This window comes from Pleurodeles waltl, chromosome 9, assembly GCF_031143425.1.
Source record: "Pleurodeles waltl isolate 20211129_DDA chromosome 9, aPleWal1.hap1.20221129, whole genome shotgun sequence".
In the NCBI taxonomy this organism is placed as follows: Eukaryota; Metazoa; Chordata; class Amphibia; order Caudata; family Salamandridae; genus Pleurodeles; species Pleurodeles waltl.
The window spans coordinates 1,052,586,743-1,052,612,396 of NC_090448.1; the positions used below are offsets into that span (position 1 = coordinate 1,052,586,743).

Consider the following 25,654-nt stretch of genomic DNA (forward strand, 5'->3'; position numbering starts at 1 on the left):
ATCTGGACATTTCGAGAGGTCGTGATTTTATGAGTGAAAATTTCCGGAAATTGAACCAGCCTAATGTTCAATATAGTATTTTGAGTTAAAGGCTGCAATTAGTGCTTGTCTGCAGGATCTAATTCTTAAGACGTTAAATTCTTTTTTCAGCAAGAGTCTCCTTTCGGCCGCCAGGGCTGGACAAATGCAGACCACATGCATCAGGTTTTCATCTGCTAGATGGCAGAGACGGCACTCCTGGGAGTCTGCTTGCCGCTCCTTCATCCATTTTGGCATGAGGTCTAAGGTAGGGACCTCACCCAGCCTAAGTCTGAGAAAGGATTGCTTGATTTTCCGTGAGTACGGGCCCGCCATAAGGGGTGATTCTTTAAATGTTTTGTAGGAGTTAAGGATCAACCAACTATGTCCCCTTTGGGACAATGAGGTCTTGTCTTCTAGCCGGCTCTGTAATTTACTCGCTTTATTCACTACTTTATTGAAAATGGGGATGGGTAAGGACCTGTTCCATACCTCATCTAATTTCAGAAGACTCTTACTCTCTTCTAGGAATTTTATGTAGTTGGAGTTCCCTCTTTCTAGGATAATTTCCTGCCAGACTAGATTGGCTAAAGAGCCCTTTGAAGCGCGGCTCAATTTGTAGCAGCATTTAATGTATGCCGCCGGACGGGCTAACGACTGTTTGACCAGCATGAATTCCAGTCTGACCTGGGCTGGCGATGCACGCCCAGGGAGCCAAAAAACGCGTTTATAGGTTTTTATCAGAAGCTTTTCCAGAAGACCTACTTCCATCCACCTCATTATTTCGGTCCCATAGGTGATAGTTGGAAGAAGCTTCGCTCTCATTACAGCTGTTAATGGGTTCAAAGCATGACCACAGATTGAATTTGCAAGCTTACAAAAGGCGTAAGTAAGGGCCTGCGTTTTGTTTTTTATTGCTTCTTTTTGTGCCGTGTAATTACCTCTAGCATCCACTACCAATCCTAGGTATCTGTATGATGTTACTTCCTCTAGGGTTTTCCCATTCATATGCCATTTACCTTGGGTGGATGGCCTGCGGTTTAAGGTAATCATTTTAGATTTTTTATGATTAATTTCTAAATCATTGGAGCCTGAGTATTCTTCTAATGCCTTTAGCAATTTCTGCATTCCTATTCTGGTATTACTGATTAGTAATAGGTCGTCTGCATATAGTAGATTGGATACTTGTTGGCCGCCCACTGAGGGAGAGTGAGATGAGTGACCATTTAACTTGGTGGGGAGGTCTGCTGTGTACAGGTTAAAGAGTGTTGGGGCCAATACACAGCCTTGCTTCACCCCCACTGTTGTTTTGACTGCCCTGGATAGGTGAGAGCCATCCCCAAGTTTAACCTTCACCCAAGTATCAGAGTATATCATTATGATGGCATTTAAAATGGAATGTGGCAGCCCCCACTGAAGTAGTTTGGCCCACAATTTACCGCGGGAGACACAATCAAAAGCGGCTTTAAAATCAACAAAACATAAATAGGTTGGAGTCCCCTTTGCTTTTGCTCTGTTTATAATCAAGCCTAGCCCCATAAGATTTGTTAATGTTCCTTGGTGAACCCGGTTTGATTGAAGGGTAGAATATTGTTATCTTTGATCCAGGCTTCTAGATGTTTTAGCACACAGCAGGAAAAGTACTTTAGGTCAATGTCTAAAAGAGAGATTAGTCTGTAGTTGCTTGGGGAGAGCACGCACCCACCCTTATATATGGGGTGGATTACTGAGCCTTTCCAGGATGCCGGGACGTTGCCTGTTGTGATCACGTCATTAAACATTGCTGCCAGGAAATTGGCCCATCTTTCTGTTTCTTGTTTAAATAGTGCTTGCGGTAGGCCATTGGGGCCGGGAGCGCAGTCCATTCGTGACTTCCCGATGATTTTTAGTAATTCTGGTGCCGTAAATTTCAAAGGTTCCGGGATGTTGGGATCCCAGCTAATCATGTGCGACTGAATTTGAGGTCCTTCTTTGATGATCCGTTCTTTTAGATGGGACTTTAAATGGGATACCCATACTTCCTCTGTTATGTTTGCGTTATTGCCTGGTTTTACGCCATTGTCTATTATATTGATGATTTTCCAAAATCTTTTGGAATCAGATGTTTTAGTCGCAAAATGTAGTTTGGCCCACAAGTCCTCCTTTTGGGCTTTTTTAAAGGACCATAGATTCCTTTTGTACAACTTCCTTTGCTCTCTCAAGGCAGTTATTGTTGATACATTATCTGGGGATTTACGTAGAGACCTTAGTAATTTCCCTACGGCTGCTTTCCTTTTGCGCACTGGCAGCGGTAGAAGTGAACTTTGGCGATGATTCAATTGCGCTCCCTTTCTTGTGTTACATAAGGAATCTTTTTTAGTGAGATCTAGGGCAAAGTTCTCCCAGACTGTTGTCTGCTTTGCCCCACTTGTGGTATTTGATTCTAGGTTTCGTAGGGCCTCTTCTGCCTGTGTTTTGATGGTGTCTGAGGACCATTTGAGTCGCTTTAGATTTTCGGTGCCTAGTGTCCCGTTTAGGGCTGTCACTTTCTCCGTTTTTTGCGGTGATGCACAGATCCCCAATACCTGTGGCTTATGGTCGCTTTCCGTGCAGTCTATGATGGTGAAGGTGTTTACTAACTTATATAAAGCAGGGGACACTAAAGTGTAGTCTAGATAGGAGACTGATTTCCCGGAGAATCTTGTACATGCTGGTGGGATATCGTGGCATTTCCTTCCGTTTAGCGCGAAGAGGCCTACTAATTCACAGGTGCGTATAAAACTCTCCCCTATTTTGTCTTTCCGGAGTTTTTTGGGGAGGGTTTGGCTAGGCATTCTTGCCACTGTTTGGGTGTGATCCTCACTGGGGATGTGAAATAAGCCGAGATTGAAATCGCCCAATATTAACCAGAATGCTGATTTTACTGTACCTTTTATCCTTAATAGTTGCGTTAAAAATGTATTTGCTTTGATTTTTTTATTTTTAGGATTGATGTATGTGTTGACCAGAATCAATGGCTCCTGTGTGTTTTTCCCCCAATCGTCTAGCTGGATAAATTGGAAAGGTTGGTTTTCCTCCTTACGCTCAGAGATTTTTACTAAAAGGCTGGTACTAATGTAGATGGCAAGGCCTCCCGGGCCTATTTGTTTTCGTTGCTGGGTTATGATATTCCATGAATCCGATTATCGGTATTGATTCCATTGCCCAGGATTCCTGTATGAGTAAGATGTCAAAAGTGCTGAAAAAATGTATTACTGCAGGATCCTCCAGTTTTGACCGAAGGCCGCCGATATTCCAGGAGCAGATGGATAAAATGCTGTATGCGGGTTGATCCTTACCAATTCAATTGTTGCCCATCAGTCTTTGGGGTAAAACCGTCGCTACCCGTTCCCTTTCTGGGTACTTTTGTTGACCCAAAACCACTCTTTCCCTCCCTTCTTCTCTCCATACTTGGACTGTCAGCGGGTGTGTAGGTGGGTTCTCCTCACTGCACCTTTCTTCGATGGGTCTGCTGGCCTGAAGTACTCCTTTCAGAACCGACCATGCGCCTTTGGAGTTTCCCAGGTATTGTGGGGCTAGTAACGGGGTTGGATAGCGGTCTCCTTTGTAGATGGTTACCTCAATGCCCAGTCTTTCAAAAGGTCCTTTCTTTTCATGATCCGCTTTGGGATATCTGGAGCCGAGAAGATGGTAAGTGTTGGATCTGTGTGTTGGTTGCCTCTTGCTTGAATAAATTTTATAGCTGTGAGGTCCTTCGAGGCCACAAACTGAAGATCCGGTAAGGCTTTTATGATTCTTAAGATAGAAGATCGATTAAGAACATCTGTGGAGGACCTGGAGGTGAATTCCGGAATCCAGAGTAACTGGAGGGTATTCGTGTCTGTTATAAGTGACTGATTTGCTCTATGTGCCGGTCTCATCTTCTCTCTGACTGAGGTGTGAGCAGGTGATGCCGTAGAGAGGGGCCCACAGGTTGCGGTACGAGCAGCGGCTCATTGAAGTCTTCTCATGACGGCTTCAGTGAGACCAGGGTCACGGCGCGAAGTGGGGCATTGCAACTCCGTGCGGCGTCGGCAGGTCACAGTGCAGGCCAGTAGCATGTTTGGCAGCATTGCAGTGGTTTCTCAGCACAAAACACACAGTTCCCAGTGCTGCAGGTCGAGGAAACTGAAGTCTTTGGTGTCTCTGAGACTTCCTACAGGAGACAAGCTCTACTCCAAGCCCTTGGAGAACTTTCCCAAGCAGGACTCACAGCAAAGTTCACCCTTTGCACTCATTTCAGGCAGAAGCAGCAACTGCAGGCCAGTCCAGCAAAGAAGCACAGCAAAGGGACAGTACTCCTCCTCCAGCTCTTCAGCTCTTCTACTTTGCAGAGGTTCCTCATGATTCCAGAAAGATTCTAAAAGTCTGGGGTTTTGGGTCTTCTTCTTATACCCTGTACTGCTTTGAAGTTGGCAAACTTCAAAGCAAAGTCTCAAATGTTTGCAACATCCCTCCTTGTCCAGGCCGGGCCCCAGATGCACACCAGGGGGTCAGAGACTGCATTGCGTGAGGGCAGGCATAGTCCTTTCAGGTGTGAACAACTGCTCTTCCCTCCCCTCTAGCTCAGATGCCTCATCAGGATATGCAGGCTACACCCCTCCCCTTTTTGTGTCACTGTCTAGAGAGGTGCAAAACAGCCCAACTGTCAAACTGACCCAGACAGACAATCCACAAACAGGCAGAGTCACAGAAAGCGTTAAGCAAGAAAATGCCTACTTTTCTAAAAGTGGCATTTTCAGACAGACAATTTAAAAACCAACTTCACTAAAAGATGTATTTTTAAATTGTGAGTTCAGAGACCCTAAACTCCACATTTTTATTTGCTGTCAAAGGGAATCTGCGCTTTAAGGATATTTAAAGGCAGCCCCCGTGGTAACCTATGCGAGAGATAGGCCTTGCACAGTGAAAACCAATTCTGGCAGTATTTCACTGTTAGGAGATATAAAACACACTAGTATATGTCCTTTCTTAAACATACACTGCACCCTGCCCATGGGCCTACCTAGGGCCTACCTTAGGGGTGCCTGAAGTGTAGTAAAAGGGAAGGTTTAGGCCTGGCAAGTGGGAACACTTGCCAAGTCGAATTGGCAGTTTAAAACTGCACACACAGACACTGCAGTGGCAGGTCTGAGCCATGTTTACAGGGCTACTAGTGTGGGTGGCACAACCAGTGCTGCAGGCCCACTAGTAGCATTTGATTTACAGGCCCTGGGTACCTCTAGTGCATTTTACTAGGGACTTACCAGTAAATCAAATATGCCACTCATGGATAAACCAATCGACAGTACAATTTACACAGAGAGCATATGCACTGAAGCAATGTTTAACAGTGGTAAAGTGTGCAGAGACAATAAACCAGCAAAAACAGACCTGAAAAAAATAGGAGGAAGAAGGGAAAAAGTATGGGGATAACCCTGCAAAAAGGGCCATTTCCAACAGTTACGCTCCCACTTTTTGCCTGATATCTGATGCTAACTTAACTGAGTGTGTGCTGGGATCCTGCTAACCAGGCTCCAGAACCTGTGTTATTTCCCTAAACTGTACCATTGCTGGCACACAGCTAAGTCCCTTGTAAAAGCTACCAGTGGTACCAAGGGCTCTGTGGCCAGGGAGGGTCCCTAAGTGTAGCAGCATGTATTATGTCACCCCAAGGGATCCCTCGCCAAGCATATGCACACTGCCATTGCAGCTTGTGTGTGCTGGTGGGCAGAAAAAGTTAAAGCCTACATGGCATCCTTCTCCTGTGACATGTCCACAAATCACTACCTGTAGCATAGGTAAGTCACCATTCTAGCAAGCATTTCAGCCGTAAGGCAGGGTGCACTATACCACAGATGAGGGCATAGCTGCATGAGCAATATGCCCCTACAATGTCTAAGTCCATTCTTAGACAGTGTAAGTTTGTCAGTACGAACTCCACAGCCCCATGATGACTTCACTGAAGACTGGGAAGTTTGGTATCAAACTTCTCAGCTCAATAAACCCACACTGATGCCAGTGCTGGATTTATCGAAAAATGCACACAGAGGGCTTCTTAGAGATGCCCCCTGTATTTTACCAAAGGTTTTCGGTTGAACTCTAGATGACCTGTATAACCCTTTCTCCAAGAGCTGATTTAGGGCCCTTTGTTTATTTCCCAAACCAGCAGAGCTATCTGCAGAGGCCTGTGTAAACAGAAAAACACTTAGTTAAATAAAATGAAATAATGTGCAGCCTTGAATTCACTGGAAACAGACACACAGTTGCATTTCCTCTCCTCCATCTTCACCCACCATGTGCAATGAGAAGGCTGTTTTTCAGTGAAATAGAATGCAGCTCTCTCTCATAACTCTGATTGGCTGTTCCCAACCAATCAGTGTGAAGGTGTGTCTCACAAAACTGAAAATGTTTTGGTATGACTGAGGGATGAGGAATGAGGAGTAGGGATGATGGCTGAGGCATGAGAAGTAGTAATGATGGAAGATGGATGAGAAGTAGGGATGAGAAGCAGGGATAAGGGGTGAGAAGTAGGGATGATGGAAGAGAAGCGGGGATGATGGACAAGAAGCAGGGATGATGGATGAGAAGTAGGGATGATGGAAGAGAAGAAGGGACGATGTATGATGGATGAGAAGGAGGGATGGTGGTTGAGAAGTAGGGATGATGGATGAGAAGTAGGGATGATGTATGATGGGTGAGAAGCAGGGATGATGTATGATGGGTGAGAAGCAGGGATGATGGAGGTGAAGTAGGGATGATATGGGATGGATGAGAAGTAGGGATGATGGATGAGAAGCAGGCATGAGAAGTAGGGATGATGGATTAGAAGCAGGGTTGATGGATGAGAAGTAGGGATGATGTATGATGGATGAGAAGGAGGGATGATGGATGAGGAGTGAGGAATGAGGATGTCCTAAAATGGATGCTGTACACAAGACCCTCACAGTTTTTAACCCACCAGGTTTCAGTAAATCAAACCTTTTTAAATATATTGGGTGGAGGGAGGATATTCCCAGAATCAATGACAAATCTGAGGAATTTGCTGCATTAAATACTGATTCCACACGTTACATCTCTTTTCCCAATTGAAGCCTATGAATAAGAGGTGTTACTGCACCTTGTAATGACCGCACTGTGGGATAACGGTATGCGCCAAGTAAATCCCACCCCTAGTCTGAGCTACTCATATTCAAGCTTTGGAATTTTAATCTAAGTGTTGTGGAGATATTGACTAAACAGCAACACTATATGATTGATGTATTGTCCCAAAAAGGCCAGAGAGGCAACCGTAGTGGTTTTACCAGGTGAACCTTCAGCAAATGGAAATAGTAAAAGATTCCCTGGAGGAAAGAGAGTCCTCTTCTTATGCAGGAGCGCTAAAAGGCCAAAATTGTAACAAACTATAGGAATGAAGAGAGAGAACTATCTTGCCGCAACTATTTCTAACAATTTGAGGGAAATGCAATTATTTATAACCTCATGGTGTATGAAGGAGATGCTAATACCTAGAATATATGTAGAATTTAAATGGTAAATTAACACATTTAGCCAACCAAAACAATCCTGTCTATGACCTTTAGTTCACTTTGGAGAGATTCCAGGACATGCTGACAGTCTAATGCACATGATAGTTTACTCCTTAACCTTGGCTCAGTAAGTTTGATTGGCAAGAGAGGAGGCCCTGATGCTTGTGCCACAGAACACTTCTTTTGCACTGAATAACATGGTGAGATCAGTGGCGGCAGCCATAAATCTCAAGAGGGGGGAGGGCAGGGAGCTCACGGGATGGATGGAGGGAGGGAAACAATAAAATAAAAAATAATTTAAAAAAAATGTACATGTCTGCCGCTGGTCGCCTCGCTCCTCTTCTTCTGTCCAGTTGGTGTTGGTGTCCCAGCTCTCCCTGGGACACCAGCACAGGCTCCTCCACACAATCCTGGTGCTGCTCTCATGCTATACCTAGCATGAGAGCAGCAGCAGGATTGGTCTGAGCGATTTGTTCTGCCTCTCAGACACTGCATCGGAGTCTGTGCAGTTTCTCTAAGCCGGCTGTGCAACACAGCCGGGCTGGAGAAACCTAAGTGCACATGCCTGTTTGGCTGGCCTAAGATGGCTGGCCAAACAGATGTGCACTTAGGGCACTCCACTTCTCCTCCCCTCTCCTGAGGCGCACCCTCCTCCCCCCCCCCTCTTTCACACGCTGGCTGAGCCAGAAAATGAAAAATAAAACAATAGTAAAATATCGTTTTATTTTTTAGTTGTTCGCTCTTAGCCAGGGGGACGACGCTCCTTCACCATTGCGAAGGAGCCGCCCCTGAGTGAGATTGTGTCAAAAGATCAGACCAGCTACCTGGAAATGTTGACCAGGGTCTGACCACCATCTCCCAATAAAACAGTCACAAATGGTAACGAATCTCTGGGGAAGTGTAAATAATTGTGATTGAAAGACTATGCAAAGAAGCTATAATGAGGAAAGGTAAGTAGGTGGGTTAAACAACATTTGACCTAAACATCCATGTATGCCATCTTTTCCTGAGCGATCTGTTTGTAAGTGCGGTAAAAGGCACAGAACAGTTACTTCATAGACGTATTGTTTCAATAGTATAAGTAGAAAAGGCATAATTGACAATGGCAGAATTGAAATTATATCCTGTGCTGCACATTCGTGGAGGTTCGAGTGAAAAACATGTCAATAAAATTCACAAAAGGATAATAAGTAGTTTGAGCAACATGAATATTCAAATTATAGCTTGGTATCCCTGAAGAGAAAAAAAACAGAGAGAAGTAATTGTAGGTATCAATTGCAATTGCAAGAATAGCAAAATATAGGTCTAGCTTCATCTCCTGCCTCCCTCAATAAGAAACATATAAATAATGTGAAATTATAAAGGATTTGTCAAGGCAGTCATGAGACTTTAAATGATTTGGAGTTGCAGGTTTTAGTGCTTCCCAATAAGGTTTTGGAAGGATCCACAGCAGCATGGACCTGTAAACTGCTCCCGGAAAGTTCCAACTCACCCCTACTAGAAAAAATATACATGTTGAAGCACCATCAAGCCGTTTGAAATAGACAAAATCTTAGGAACAGTCATTGAAGATGCTATAGATGACAACATAGAAACATAATATATACCCAAATTGCAGAGTGGCATCCAGGATCCTCTGATTTTGTTTTTCAAGAACATGTGTGATTGTATAGGATCATCAATGACCGTAGGTTGTTCTGCAGATTTCGCTCTTGTTTCTTGAAGGGTGGACGTTTTCCATGTCATGTAGTTCAGGCAATATAAATTGATGGAAGGGTAACAAACATTGGCAAAGGCAATAGGCCTTGTCTCAGTGACCTATTGGCATTGCTAATGGAGTTTAGCCATGTTATACAGCATCCTACATGAATTGGGAGCTACATCGAGGGTTGATTATAATAAAGAACACGTTTGTATGTTACATTCTTATATCATCAAAATGCAAATCAATCAACACAGTACAAACACCTTCATTGGGATCTCAATGAAACAAGAGAAAACCTCTCCTGCAAGCCTAAGAACAGGCAGATTATAAACTCAAACGTGCAGATCACCAGAAAAATATCCTAAAGTTATTTTTTTAGCAGTCCTTGTGTTTTGACTAATTTAATCCATTAGAGCATTACTCCATTAAAAATAGCACCAGCAAAATCATAAAAACTTTTCGATTTGGATTTAGCAACCACCCCAGAAAGAGGAGCCTTTTCAGAAAACACCATAGACCGTAGTGCAGAGATTTGTCCAGCACAGGTGCAGATTTGTGTATTTGGGCCCAATCCTCTTTTGAAAAGGCACCAAATAGTAAAAGCAGTGTTTCACAAGATTATTAACCTAAAATCGGGGTTTGACCAGATTGTTAAGGCTGTATTCATTTAATTTGTATGCACTATTGCACCAAGGAAATATAAAAGCTATCATGTAACTTTGTGTAATTCTCGCTGAAATCACTGGGGGAAAAAATGATAATTACGCATAACTCAAGTTTTAGCATAGGGTATAGCATATGCTTTTTGCTTTTCTTACCGTATATTGGCCCTGATTCTGACCTTGGCGGACGGCGGAGGCCGTCCGCCAAGGTACCGCCGACAAATGACCGCACCGCGGTCAAATGACCGCAGCAGCCATTCTTACATTTCCGCTGGGCCGGCGGGCGCTCTCCAAAAGAGCGCCCGCCGGCCCAGCGGAAATGCCCCTGCAACGAGGACGCCGGCTCAGAATTGAGCCGGCGTAGTTGCAGGGGTGCGACGGGTGCAGTTGCACCCGTCGCGTATTTCAGTGTCTGCAAAGCAGACACTGAAATACTTTGTGGGGCCCACTTACGGGGGCCCCGCGGCACCCCCTACCGCCATCCTGTTCATGGCGGGTTTCCCGCCATGAACAGGATGGCGGTAGGGGGTGTCTGAATCCCCATGGCAGCGGAGCGCGCTCCGCCGCCATGGAGGATTCAATGGGGCAGCGGTAAACCGGCGGGAGACTGCCGGTTTACCCTTTCTGACCGCGGCTGAACCGCCGCGGTCAGAATGCCCTTGGGGGCACCGCCAGCCTGTTGGCGGTGCTCCCGTGGTCGGTGACCCCCAATGTTTCTTATTCTTGACAATATAATTTTGAGTAACAATAACAAACAAGTAACAGACCAGCAAATTACACTTTGAGTTTGATACAGTTCAACTAGTTCATCCAACTTTTTTCAAGAAAACCTTTTAAGCATATTTAGCCAGCAGCACCTGTTTATCCTCAGTTAGCTCGGGATAAAAAGCTTAATCCCCTATAGTTTTTATTTATTTATTTATTTGTTTATTTATTTGACATGATATAAAATTTGACATATGTGTTGTACTTACAGTACTTAAGATTCAGAATAAGGGAGCTGTGAAATATTTAGTATTATTGGTATTGAGGTGTCACTGAGCATTGTGATCCCCAACATACCTACTGGGTGGTTCCTCCATTCACTTTTATGGGTAATATTAGAAATATGGGCCTTTCATACCTACTTTTTATCATTCCGAGTTGTACTGCACAGAAAGCCCGCAGAGAAATCCTGACTTTTCATTGTAATACTGCAACTTTTACAAAAAAACATAAAATTTACCCTTTTCTGTCAACAGGGGAAGATGCTGAAACCTATGCAGATGCCTTTAAAAATTGCTTTTACCAAGACCAAAAATGTAATATTGGCTATGCCCAAGTTAATCCCCTTAGAAGAAAGTCAGAATGTTGCCTCTGTATTACATATAATCATCATCGGGTCGTTAATAAAATGCCCATCCAAAAAGTTGGTTTGTAAATTTTTAACTATGGTGCCAAGTTCTAAAATAGCGTTATCCATGATAACTATAGGAAGTATCTTATATCGAGAAATGGAGCTGTGAAAATCTTCATGCTATTGGTCAGCTGAGATGATTTTACATGGACCAAAGATCAAACAGGCCACTATTGTAAAACAAGATCCAATGTAGTTTTTAAGTCCCCAGCTGTAAAAATGCCCATGATAAAATGAAGCTGAATGTTATATGCGACACAACTAATTTTTAGCTTTCTGTGGTGAGGAAGTTTTTCTCCTCTTGTCATGAGGGCCCTGAGAGAATTCTTTTAGTTTTCTTTTGGGTGTTGGTTCCTCTCTGTTCATATGTAGGAAAGTTGCCAATGATGAAAAAGTGAGCAATTTGGTGAGAACCTGCCAAATGCTCCTTGGCGGTTGCTTACATGAGACACTTCCTATATTTTATATGGCTATATTTTTCTTATGGGGTTTGGTTTTGTTGATTTTGGGTCTCACCCTAGTCATATGTCTTTTTTTGATTCTGTTAAAAGAGATCACTCACACACAGGGGGTTTTCCTAGATGAATACTAGAACCGTGGTCGCCTTAGTAGAAATAGATGCTCCCCAGTTGGCTGGTTGTAGTATGATGGGTGTCATATCAAGAGAATCAACTAGAACTAATCCTAGGAAAAATATAAAAGGCAGAGTGGTATCCAAGATCTTCTGAACCTGTTGTCAATAACATGCGACTATAGGATCATCAATGACCGTAGGCGGTTCTGCGGTTTTCTGTCTTGTGTCTCAGTGCTGTCCTGGGCACATCAGCAGAGAAAACACGACAGTTTGTCCAGATAAATAATTGTGAATGTGCCCAGTTCTTGGAGACAGATGAATAAATGAGTAAATGAAGTTTCTACACAGATATCCGGTTTTGAAAAAATATACGTCTACTTGTGCACACGGTTCATTGGACATCTGTAAGCCGTTTTTCACCTAGTAAATGTAGAAATATAAAAGCATGTTATAATGAGGTGTGGTATTTTTAATTCGAACTGTGGGGATGGTCTGGATGAAATGGTCTGATTTGATGGAAGTCGAGGATAGTGTATTCCTCACCCACAATCCACAGAGGTAACATAAGTAATACATCAAGCGAAGAAACTGCCCTACTTCCTTTCCAGAATGCTCTACCACTTCGGGTTGACCCCCGCTTTACTCTTCCAAGATATTGTATTTCAAAGCGGTTGCATCCCTTGTGTAGAAGTGGTGTGGATCTCAGTATAAAAGAAGTCCGCCAGTCGGACTGTCTCCATTTCTAACCTATGACTTTGGCAGCCTTGAAGAACAACAATGACGACCTCCCACAGACATACATCTAAATGACTCTTCCTCCATTCTAGTAGTGAAACTTTGGCGGTCACACAAGAGAGCTAAGGGGCATTTCAAAGAAGTATAAATTAAAGCAAGCAAAGTATCTTTCATTATCCATAGTAGTCTGAGAAGACAGATTGAGAAAAGAAGGCAACCCCCAAAATGATTTGCATGCGCCCTCTTGTCCCCTGATCCTGAATCTCGTATCATGCTCAGCTGGTTCTCTTCTGACACTACGTCTTGCCCCTAAGCCTGTGTTTCAATTGACATTCCACTTTTCAGTGCCACTAGTGATGTGTGACTTGGCCTCTGTGCACTGATTCCACCCCCCCCCCCCCCCCCCCCCATCGGAATGCCCAACTTTCCTTCTGGGCTGGCACCCCCTTTTTCTTCTAGGGAGACAAGAGCTCTCTGTTGGGCTCCTAAGTACATCCTACATTTCTAGATGTACATGCCTTGCTTACTTGGTGAGTGAGCATACAGTGCCTGCCCCTGAGTGACTGACTGCAGCTCAAGGTCCACAGTCTGCAGTGCCTGCTCTCGCAGTCTGCCAAAAAGATCATCCCAACAGTTATCAGTTCAGCCTAAACTTTAGCTGGCTGTACAACATAGTGGCATCTGCGGACTGCACTCAGGCGACCCTTTCATGTGCACCTACACTCAGCGTCAGCCACACAACAGAGCAGCTCACCGATATCAATATCCAAGGGACACCATCCTTCTAATATGCAGCAGAAAGTGATAACACCGGTAGAAAGTCAGTTCTAGAAGCCTGGGGTGTTTCCGGTTACTTTTGCAGACTTGCACCTTCTGTGCGGGATGCTGTATCAGCGTAACTGCATATAAAATGGTGCCTTTCTTGCTCTGTTTCTGTAATGCTCAATGTAAAATGCACATGAACCTATTGTACCCTGTAAGAAACTTCACAGTCAACATTCAGCATTTCATTGCCTCATTGTTATCCCTATCAAAAATAGGAGCCCAAATCTTTTCAACCTCGTCATTTAACATATTGTTCACTGATGATGTTCAACTGTGTTCCCAGCCAAGAACAGTGAAACACCATCACCGGCGACAACTCATACCCAAGTGAAAGGGTTTCAATACTTAGAAATGCTGAGCATAGTACATAATAACTTCTGAAACATCAGTCCTAAGTTCAAAACTTCACGTGGGGACTGTTTCAACATTATCGTGCATCCCACTTCAAATGCTCTGTGATCAGGATGTGGATCATATTAATTCTGGGATTTCTCATAGTCACTAAGGGATATCCCTGTAGAGCTGATTTGTAAGACCTTGTGGTCTAATTTTCTTTGATCCTCTTGTTGTTGATGCGTTTCAGACTCCTACTCTTATGAGGTCTCCTCAGGACAGTGGTTGGCGTTGGTGCTCTGCGGGGAGCAGGGAATCTGGTTAAACACTATGTGAAGCTACCCTGGAAAAGGAAAGAAAGGAACAGAAGGATTCCCACTTATCAGATGTGTTATGTGTATCTTGTTTGTTGCAGCAAGGAAGGATATATGAAAGAATGATTAGCTCTTTGAGGTTTATGGCGTTCTCTTAAAAGTTTTGTTAATATGTACCTCACAGGTTGAGATGGGTTGTTTGTATTGGAAAAATATGGCACGAGAGCGGTCTGACTGTAGTGCAAAAACAGAAATTGTTTATGTGGTCTCCATGTCTTCTTAGTTCGCTAACACTGAAAACCATGCGGCTCGCCTGTATATTTAAGTTTGCTTGACAATTTTAGCAACTGGATGCTTAAAAAATGCTTCAGTGCTGGTTAAATTAATCCGAGAGTGGCACCTAGACGGACCCTACGAACCTTATGCAGTACACTCCCAGTCCTGACCTCGGAAATCAGTTGTAATGAAGAACTGTGTCAAGCGTTGGATGGAGCTCAATTGTAACGAAACAGCAGTTTCAGCACTCCAACTCCACACAAATCTGCATGTAATCCCAACATGTCAGTGTCACTGTGATAACTGGTGACCGTCCCACCTGCGTACACAGATGGAGAAGGTGCTCCCTCCATCTGTGGCAACATTCTGTGTATTTCCGCATAGTAGTAGCTGATTCTCGTCTTACAATGAGTATTTTGAAACAGTAATTTGGGTATCCTGGCATAATAGTGACACATGCCTGACATTTTATGGCCATTTATGACCAGTATCCATGGCACAATAATCTTCATCCAACACCTAATGTATGTGTTCTTGACATAATTGTAATTTTCGCTCTGTATTGCGTGATAGTGGTCGACCACAATGGTGCTGGCATTTGAGTTACTGTGGTCAATGATCTCAGGGCATTGATTTGGATGTCTTTGCCATAATGGTGGTTAACATCCAGATCCCTTAAATCCCTTATACATAGTGGATATCTCTTGTATATGATGATGAAAAGTGGACTAGAAAGGTGGAATCTTTCCATTTGGTAGTTGTACATGCGAGTGTGGTGAAAATTACAGGCTGTTTAGTAATCAAATGTGTAGTTTCATTACAATGAAAATCTGGTATTTGAGGACAAAAATACTCTTTCATGAAAGTAACAAGATTCTTTTCAGGGCAATTTATTTTATTTAGCGAGATGAAAACCTGCATTTTAGTTTCAAATGGCAGTATTTAACAAAAACTGGCGAGCTGAAATTATTAGCAAAATAAGTGTGTTTGCAAAATGTTTAAATCTGGTATTTGAAAAATAACGCAGGAGGAGTTCGGGAGGTTTACTGTTAATTTTGGTTGTTTGCAGGGTCGCCTCCTCCTTTAGGGTGGAGGAGTTTCACCCCCGCCAGCAACAGCAGCTGCAAACCTTTGAAAGAAAAGGATAATGAACATTGTTTATTATCCTTTTCTTTTGAAGGGGTGGGGCCAGCGGGGCCAGTGGGGTGACGAGCAGCGAGGGAGAGTGCTCAGCATTCCCCCTCACAGCGCATGTATGTTTGGCCGGCCGTCTTGGGCCGGCCAAACATACATGTGCAGAAGGCTGTCTCCAGCCCAGCAACAGAGTTGGCGGACTCGAGAGAGCCTGCACAGGCTTGGCCACAGGGCAGGCTGGGAGCCTGTGCCTGCAGCAGAAAGACGGGAGAGGAGCAGCGTGGGTGCGACGAAGAACGGGGTAAGTGTTTTATTTTTTACATTTATTTTAATGTTTATTTCTCGCGCCGCCCCCTCCATGCACCGCAAGCAGCTCCTGGTTACTTGGAACCAGAGGGTACATGTTTTCGCATGATTTGACTTTGTGGAGGAATTCATCCATATTGATAAATGTTTCTATAATAGGACCGCCACTGCAGTCTCACGAGTGAGCATTCACAGTTGGCAGAACATGCCTGTTCCTCTAAGCTCTGTGTAATTAAACACTAGCATTGCCCGATGAGTCTGTACATTTATCTGGTTCCAGCATTCTTGGCCTGTGATTGAGAGATTTATATTACTTTTGTTTTCCCACTCTGCCCATGCTATTTAGAAACTCTGTCATAACTGAGGCCAATGGAATGATGCGGCAAGGGAAGACCAAATTATGCAGCAGGGTTGACTAAATCATGCTAAAAGAAAATGCAAATAATGCAGCTTAATGCCGTACATTTTATGATAGTATTACTTGATTATTTTGTCATTTTTACACAGGTAAACAGTAGGCGAAGGTTTGACCTTTTTAGCACCAGTAAAACACCAAAATACACCAATAAGCAACTGAAAAGTGAGCTGACAACCGTTGTAAAGGACATTCCACTACACAACAACAAATTATAACGCATTTGCAGTTTTGATTTATGTAGAAACATTGTTTTGTTAAAATCTGCTGCTAATTATGCACAGAATGATGGATTATGTGGTAAATGTGCCAAATCCAGAATAATGTGGAAATGCTGTGATCACAGAATCACATCATCCCTATGGTCCCGGTCATAACAGAGGGCTCTAAATGACATTGATGAGGCAGGATTGAAATATAAAGTGAAGAAAGATGCGGCAAACATGTTGAAAAATAACAGGTCACATGGCATTGCTTATCCAGATTTATTAGCTGCCTGTAGCATACATATGGAAAAAATATACTGGTTTGCCACCATGTGTTTAGGGGAAGTTGAGACTCAACTCTTCTCAGGATGGTAAGGTTTGGCTGGCACCACACAAAATTAATGGCATAGTTCACTCAGAACCTCTAGATTTTCAACTGGTGTCTAAGAAATGTGTGCTGCAAAATGCAGCAGTTGACTTTGCTTTTTCAGGATGGACTAAGAGAGGAGCCTCCCTCCACCCTTACAAACACCCTAGATGGAGTCAGACTTCACACACTGCATCCCATGTCTCCGTCCCTCAGCTTTCAAAGCTCCCCAGGCTCTTCTGTTTCCATACAATTTTAGGACCCCGTGGACATTGTATTTCTCTTAGCCCTCCACAATTCTGCCAAGTCACCTCAGCCTTGCACCCTCTGTTGCACAATAAAGGGACCACCCCACATTGTACTGAATGAACTCTTGTATCTAGCGTTTAAAGTGTTCTCTTAATCTGCTGATAAAACTGGTAATCACAGATGATGTATTCAACTCGTTGTTGCTCGTTATCAACGTCGTAATTGTACATTTCTCGAAGCCTTTTTGGGGCACAGTAATGAATGTGCCCACGGAATGTGTCTGAGTTGGTTCCTGAGCTTCAGACAGCACAGCTGTCAAAGACCGGATGCAGCATAATTTCCTTTGTCTTGGGTTTGGCGATTCTGAGATGTGGGACATGCTTTCCTGTGGCCATTGTGTCCTAACATGACCATAAATAATGGGCGAGAGCTCGAAGGCAAAACAACAAAAGGAGATTAGGAGCACATGGCAGGTGTAGGTAAAGTGAGCCCAGAAAGAAAGCCAAGACTGGAAAAGTAATTAATGACCAGCGTGCACGTGGAATAAAAATGAGACAAAAATAAAAGCTTGGGTAAGAAGAATCCATCGAAAAAGAGTTTGACACACAGTGAGTGAGTCTTCTAGTTTTTTCTTACATAAGGAAAGAAGAACAGGAAGTGAGGTCAAGTCACAAGGAAACAGGCTGATTCGGATTGAGATGTGCATTGGTGAGCATCTTAGATTAGTTCCTGATTTGTGAAAAGCCAGTGATGGTCTGGGATCTGTGACTTTCCAGAATTAATACTCTGCCTCCTGGAATGCTGCACCTTCACCTCGGCATAGGGCCAATACTCTGCCCGCCTGTCAGTGCCTGTGTTTTCCCTGATATTGAAGAGAGGGCCGTTGGGACAGAAAGACGACTGCAAACTGCCAATCATCAGCTTCCTAAGCATGGTAAGCAAGAGCCACAGGCCGGCGACATGAACAGGCAGAGCGGTTGAAATAGCCCTTTTATGCTGTGACCACAGGCACTAAAATGCATTAGTCAAGCATTTATAGTGCACCGGGTCCAACCAATGAGGTACACTCAACCAGAGCTGCATTTCAGTAACAAGTGCACTGATAGTGTGTGTGCTGTGCTGCCTTACAGCCAGCAGTCACACAGATACACAGCAGCCCTCTTGTTTATCTGAGTGACAACTCCTTAACTTTGTTACAACGCCATGGGCTCGGGCTTCAATGAAGCCGAGCCTGGCCTCTCTTTCTCTAGCATAATATGTGGCCAGTCAGAGGATGGTATAAACCAGTACAATTTGGGGGACCCAACAGTGTATTTTTGTGGATCCAGGGGCAGCGCCTTGCCTGTTGGTGTTTCGCCAGGGCGCCATCCCCCTGTGACCTCGCAGTATGTATAATTGCAGTCGCGGCACGCTGCGCTATGAAGGGGAGGGGCGGCGCAGAGTGGGGGGGACAAAAACATTTAATAAAAAAAAAAAAGCTTACCTGCTCCACCGCCACACCTCTCCTCTTTCCCTCGTCACTGCAGGCACAGGCTCCCAGCCTGCCCTGCAGCCAATCCTGATTCTGGACGCTGCTCAGAGCAGTGTTAGGATTGATTGGGGTGCCCAGCCAGGGTGCTTCCAGGAAGACTTGGGAGTCTTTTTCTGCTCTCTCCCGCCTGCCGGGCTGGAGAGAACCGAGACGGCCGGTCAAACATACATGCGCACTGAGGGGAGTGCACAGTGCACTCCCCTCATCCCAGTCATCCCCCATGGCCCCTCCCCTTGAACAACAAAATGATAATAAACACAGTGTATTATCGTTTCGTTGTTAAAGGCTTGCAGCTGCTGCTGCTTGCGGGGGCGACACTCTTCCGCCATAGCGGAGAAGCCGCTGCTGTATGATTGACCATTAGGTGGCGTGCGGCAGGTGTTTTCCTTGTCAGACCATCTGCCACAAAATTGGTGCCTCGAGGGACCCTACAGCGCTGTTCTGCTTTGGAGAAGGTTGCGCTCACTGGCACCAGGGAGGATTTTTTTTACAAGCCCTTCCAGCCCCAACTCACCCAACCTCAGCAGCCCCGGCTCCAAGCAGACATCGCCAGGGACCCGGGATGTAAACAACTTTTCCCCTGCCTTGTGTGTTTGGGGTGTGGATGGTGGGCGATTCATTGCTTGGTTCTACTCGCGAGAAAGTGTCACTCAAAGTGTCACATGTTTGGTTGTTGAATTTCACTCACAAGTACACTGAAGCCATGTAACTTTCATACATAAGGAATCTGAAAACTTGGCAGCCATGCTTTCCTTTACCTTTTCCTTGTGGTGCCTCCTGGACTGCTGGTGACACACGTGGTACCCTTGTTTAGTCTTCCTGGCGCTTGCTTAAGGCTTTTAGCTGTACTAAAGCCAAGCAAATGGTATTATCACTGCTTACTGGAGGTCTGTGTTGTTGCGCTTACCTTGCAGGCGGGCACAGTATTACCTTCTTCCAAATAATTACTACAAACCTTCACCTTGTAACATCAAAGGTGATGCACCGCCAGGCCCAGGCGCCATTGAGTTTTGGCAGCTAGTGATCATCGTCAGACTAGTGTTTTGATTGTCATATTTCACGTTTCTTTATTTCACGTTTGATCTCTGTGTTTGTTTAAATGTATTAACACATTACATAACTGTGCTTTTTTATAGCGTACCGGAGCATCTCGTAAAAAGCATAACCTGGCAGACGCTGCAAGCGGTGAACTTCTGTCATAATCACAACGTAAGTCACGCGGCGCTTTACCCTTGCGTGTGGTTGGCAGACCGGAAGCTCAATGTGGGTTTAACCAGCACATCAGAGGCTGACGATGATGCTCCAATAACACTCGCAGAAACTGGTTCATAATGCTTGGTTAACGTACTTGACTAACCTAAACGCATCCTTATCACAAAAATATATAATAGATTAACAATTTCCTGTTTCACATTGCTACACCAGCGTTTGCACATTAAAAGGTGGTGGTTGAGATCGACTGTTTTACATACGACTGATATTTAATACATTGTTTTTCATTGCATCATGCTGTTTTTGAATTTTCTGTGGCTCATAAACATCCTATCAGACAAGCTTTCTTTTGTTATTTGCACTTATTCGAACTACGAGACAGCAGAGGCAGTTTTTAAAATTACAGTGGCATTGTGAAGTTTGGTGCAACAGACGTGGATACTCCAGGCATGGTGGATAGATGCATCTTCCAACTAGAAGACAAATATTTATATTATTTTGGAAGCCTATTCTATAAACAAGTGTTGGTAATAACCACCACTATGCCTGGGCTGGCTACCACAACACCACGGATGCCTGCAATATTCCAGGCTACCCTTTTCTAAAGATGGTACCCTTTATACCTGGCATAAATACCACTGTCCCTGAAATCACCATGTGTATGTTAGGAATAGTCTTCATAATACCATGCAGGGGCACAGTATGCCAAAAGTGACATTAATGCAAAGCAGGGCCGCGGGTGCCACGGAAGGCCATAGTATGTTAGGCCACAATTATGCCAGGGATAAGCACCGTAATACCTAAGATATCCATAATTATGTAAAGGATGGCCACTGTGACGCCAAGCATACACAGAATATGCCAGAGGTGGCACCATATTGACAATGCAGGGACCTAAGGTGCCAAGAATGGACATCATATTGTAGGGCTGCCATTATACCAGGGATCTCCACCGTTACCACGGGTCCACGGCTATGTCAGAAATGGCCACAATAGTGACAGGGATTTTCACCATAACGTGAAGGAATCCAGCATATGTTATGGAGCTCGATAATGCCAAAGCTGGCCACAATATGCTAATGATCTCCATGATATGGCATGGCCACCTTTATGAGGGGTGGCCACCATAATGCCTAGGCTAGCCACAACATGGCAGAGCTGGTATTATGCCAGGGATGCCCCCCATGAACAAAAATAATTCCAAGCATATCCACACATGGCCACAGATAGGCCCTGTTATACACACGCAAAATACACATGCACTCAGTCTTACTCGTGTAAAAGCACACATTCATAAACATACAAAATACCTCCAGCCCCTCATGCCCATTCATTTACCTCTAAAAATGCAGCTACTGCTTATGCCTTAGAAGTGATTTTCCTAGAGCCAGTTAATCGCTTCTACTTGTCATCCAGTCTTGGCAGAGCTTGTAGGGGCCTGCCATGCCGCAGAGCACGGTAGGAGGCTTCCTGAGAGCTTAGGAGACTGAGTGGTGCTCGATGCAGTACTCTGCCTGCTTGACCTAGGTGAGACCGGAGCCCTAGCAACTTGCTAGACAGGCAGGCCGAGGAGGGGGTAGTCTGGGAGCTGCAAGGAGAGGAAGCACTACTGATCGCTGGAGCAGGACCAGGCCATTCTGCCTCCTCGAATTATCTGAGTGTTGCGAGACTGTAGTGGTAAACAGTGTATTCTGCTGACCTCCCTTCTGCTCCACAATACCATGCAACACATGTTGGCGAGACTCATCAATACATGTCCCAGTAAAGCATGAACACGAAGGGCAGTTAACATTACCTGTACATTACCATTAACACTGTCCTAAGACTCCCTTACTTAGTTGCTCCTTACTGCCGTCTGTGGTTTCTCAGGCTATCCTGATAGTTGGGTAACTTCACATCTATATCTTAGACATACCTGTAACAGGAAGACTGTACCTAGTGGTAAATTAAATATAAACACAGGTGCAACACTGTCCCTTATGCGGAGGGACCAGTAAGCTACACATGTGCATGGAACACTGCCACATCTGTGCCACATGGTTTCGTCTTATTCAGGACATTCTGAATTTCGCTATGGCTAAGTGATCCACAGTGTTGTTTATTAAGGGTTTGTACCATCTCTCGCATGACGTAAAGCATTCTGTCACTTTACTTACCAGGTGGGGGCCCTACAAACTCAGCAGCGCAACGCAAGCACTTGTGCAACCCTTAGTAAAGGACCCCTGTGTTCCCAGCTTGGTCCTGAGATACTTCTGAAGATTGTGCTAGAAATAAGTTCACTAAAAGCCCAGGGAGGTGGATTATACTCCTGAATACGGAGTATAAGAATATCGTGGCATACTAATATCATGGACAAAATATTGAGGGACAAAATATCAAAAAGTAAGTGCACAGAAGGAAGTATAGAGTTACTATTCTTCACTCTACATATGTGTACCTTGAACTTCTATATCGTCAAGGTACATAGATGTGGAGTTAGGTCTTCAAAATCTACATACTTACCTGTCAATATATTGTCCCTAAATATTTTGTCCACATTATTGGTGTCCCACAATATCTTGGATTGATATTTAGAGAGCACACCGCAGAGGTGTCAGCTTAGCGCCTGCTTTTCCAAGTGAAGCATACATGTAGCATAGATTAAAGCAAAGATGATATCTGACTGTAGTTGCACCAAGTCTGTGAGGTTTGCCTTGCATCTCCCAGATTAATATCTCCTATTTAAGGGAGACTTGGGCTTGTAGGACTGTGAAATATATAGAAAATGAACAGCTCCTAGTTAATTTTAAAGGGTCAAGTACAATCCAGTAGAACTAAAGGTAATGTGCTTAACATTATTCAATAATATGCCTCATGAAATGCAGAAAAATGATGATAACCCTTTTGCTCGGTCCTTATCTGTCGACGATGTGTTTTTTCTGCAGTGCATACATCGCGATGTTAAACCAGAAAACATCCTGATCACAAAGCACTCGGTTATCAAGCTGTGTGACTTTGGTTTCGCCAGAATACTCAGTAAGTTCAATTTATTTAATATAACACAATTAACTAAATAAGAATGATTTTAGTTGCAACCCTACTCATTTATGTATCTGTGTGATGTGTCCCTCATCCTAACAATTTTGCCATATTTTCTCTATTTCATACCAGATATATTTTAAGGCCCGGGCAAAGTGGGTACCTGGCCAGGGCCCACATCTTCCAAGGGCCCCCCTAGGAAAGTAAACTTCATCTCTCTGAAGCTCACCACTGTTTACTCCTATATCTCAACCTCCTCTCTCTGCCTACGTCTACCACTGTCTCTCTTTGCCCAACGTCATTCTAAGGATTTGTGGGGTCTTCGGAAATATATATTTCAACTGTTTTGTGCTTCAGTTAGCAGAAAAGTGGGTGATAAAATTCAGATTTGTTGTGAATAGGGGACACTAAAATAAGTCTTGCCCAGGTACCCAAAAATTCTTAAGACAACACTATTTCTGACCAATCTATCACACAAATAGAGGTCTGTTAAGCGATTCTAGAGGGTGTGGAATCTTCTAATGGCTGCAAGTGCCACATCTCCGGAGCCAAAAATACCCAATTAACTCCACTGAGTGTATTCATTAGCTGCCTAGCATTTTAATAGAGGAAAAAGGAAATGTTTAATGATTTAATTATGTATATTTGTGCAAGATGTTTTAACATAACTACCTACAAAACATGTGTTAGGTCAGTAGAAATAAATATGTTGGCATGGGCAGTGATATATAATATGGATTCTTATCTCACTCTGGTTTGTGCAGGGGGAGAAATAGAAGAGAAAATGGGGACAGCTACTGTTCTGCACAGTGCAGACTGGTATATACTTTCTTACTGTGTCTATCTGAAAGACAGTAGCTGTGGATTTCTAGCCCTCCACTAGGCAACCATCTTGGTGGTTATATATTTTTTCTAAGCCCTTGGGTAGGAAGAAGTATTAATTGAGGAATATGTCACAGTGAGATAGTCTGCGATTGCTGAATCTGATTACTAAACTGCTTGACGCACTAATACACAGAGGCCAGATTACGAATATGCCAGGTTTTGGTGAAGGTATACTGCATTTCCACAGTAGTTTTGAGTATTCTTCTCAAATTGAGAAGTAACCACAAGGACCCTGAGAAACAAAGTCCTATTCTGAGCAATTTTTCCGATTCTGGGGGAAAAGACCAGTGGAGTTTTCCACCTGCCCTGAGCAGCCTCAGCAGGAAGGCGGGTGTGGTTTGGGCACGTGTAGTCATGGGACAGTCGGCTTTGGTAGCATGAGCCTGTCTGTGGGAAGCACTGACCGCCATTATTCCATTTAGGAACGTTACTTATATCGCTCCATCACAACACCATTGTACAGATTTGGCGGTCACTTTTTGGTCCATATAGGTAACAATCAATAATGTCCTTTCTGCTTGAGCAAAACATTATTGGTTTCTTCACGATTGTCTTGCATGTAGTTTTTAGATACCTATCTACGGTTGGTGTTTTCCTTGTGGACTGTCCCATTCGCTTTGTTCACCGTTGTTTGTACTTGGATGTCTCCTTCCACTTTACACAAAATACCTTCTGAAGTGCTATTTAGTTGTTGTAAACTGCTGGAATTTTCCTTCACTAGTTCTAGATTGTTTATATGCTTATGCCCACCAAGGGCACAATCGGGTGCAGGTTGCTTTATGCGTTGTGAAGCTAAAGGTATTTATGAACTAAGGTGGTCATTATGTACTTGGCGTGTGGCCCGCCATGCCGGCGGTGGCGGGAAAACCCACCAACTGGCATGGCGGGCACACCGCCACATCAAGAACACCATGAGGGCCTCCACCGGCAGCCCTCACTAACCGCCAGGCTGCCTCCGTCAGGCAGCCTGGTGGTGGTCGGAATCATTATCCGACAGGGCAGCGGTGCTGCCCCTCGGATAATGATCCCTAATCCTTCAGCCTTTCCCTGGTGGGGAAACCGCCAGGGAAAGGCTGGTGGAAGAGGTGCCCCTGCATTGCCCATGCACTTGGCATGGGCAGTGCAGGGGCCCCTGTGCAGTGCCCCATCGCACAGGTCACAGCCCGATTTTTGGGCAGTGATCTGCGCGACGGGTGCAGCTGCACCTGCTGCACGCAGGCTTTGGTGGCGACTCCATATGGCGCTGTCATTAATGTCCCGGCCAGGCATTCCTCTGGGCCGGCGGGCGGAAACAATGTTTCCACCTGCCGGCCCAGAGGAATTTTCCTAATATGGCCGGCGGGGATCCGGGGATGCTGGCGGTCAGTAGTTTGACCGCCAGCATGACCACGGCGGTTTCGACCGCCGTGTTCATAATGAGGGCCATAATGTGTGTTTGTATTGTTGATTTTTGCACCCTTGAAAAAGTCGTCATAGACGAAACACATGTCGGATGCCTGGTATTTGTGGAATAAAATACTTTACCCTACCACTGAACCTCATCGTTCTTGTCTATTAATTGGACCAACTTGGTGGTCTTTCACTGTTTAAGGACTACTTTACAAGCTCTGGGTGTATTTTATGCTTACATTTGTGTGGGTGTTTCTCTTGCACTTTCTTGGCACTATTTTGGTAGCATAGTGCGTTCCCCTGTTAAGCATATTACTTATATCCTCTGCATACATTTTCTACTTACAGGAAGTGTGACAATCCTTGTTCCACTGCTACCACACTTTTTGTTCCCTTTCAGAAAGTGTCAAGTGGAAGAATGCATTCCAGGGAATGATTTTATGTGCATGTGGTCCTTGCATCGTAGTCTCTGATTTATTAAAGTTAACACTGTGCCCAGGCATAACTCCATATTTTTTCAGGAGTCATAAAATGTCTCTCATTGAGATGCCAGGATTGCTTAAACACTGCATAACATA

General features: G+C 44.3%; 1 protein-coding gene across 1 annotated transcript in view; it reads left to right on the top strand.

The window, feature by feature from the left end:
- Nucleotides 1–25,654, top strand: part of CDKL1 (cyclin dependent kinase like 1) — a 259,570-nt gene that overhangs the window by 176,872 nt on the left and 57,044 nt on the right. Inside the window, exons 4-5 of the mRNA XM_069208689.1 lie at nucleotides 19,709–19,781; nucleotides 22,709–22,799. Coding sequence (XP_069064790.1) covers nucleotides 19,709–19,781; nucleotides 22,709–22,799 — 164 coding nt within the window. The remainder of the gene's footprint in view (nucleotides 1–19,708; nucleotides 19,782–22,708; nucleotides 22,800–25,654) is intronic.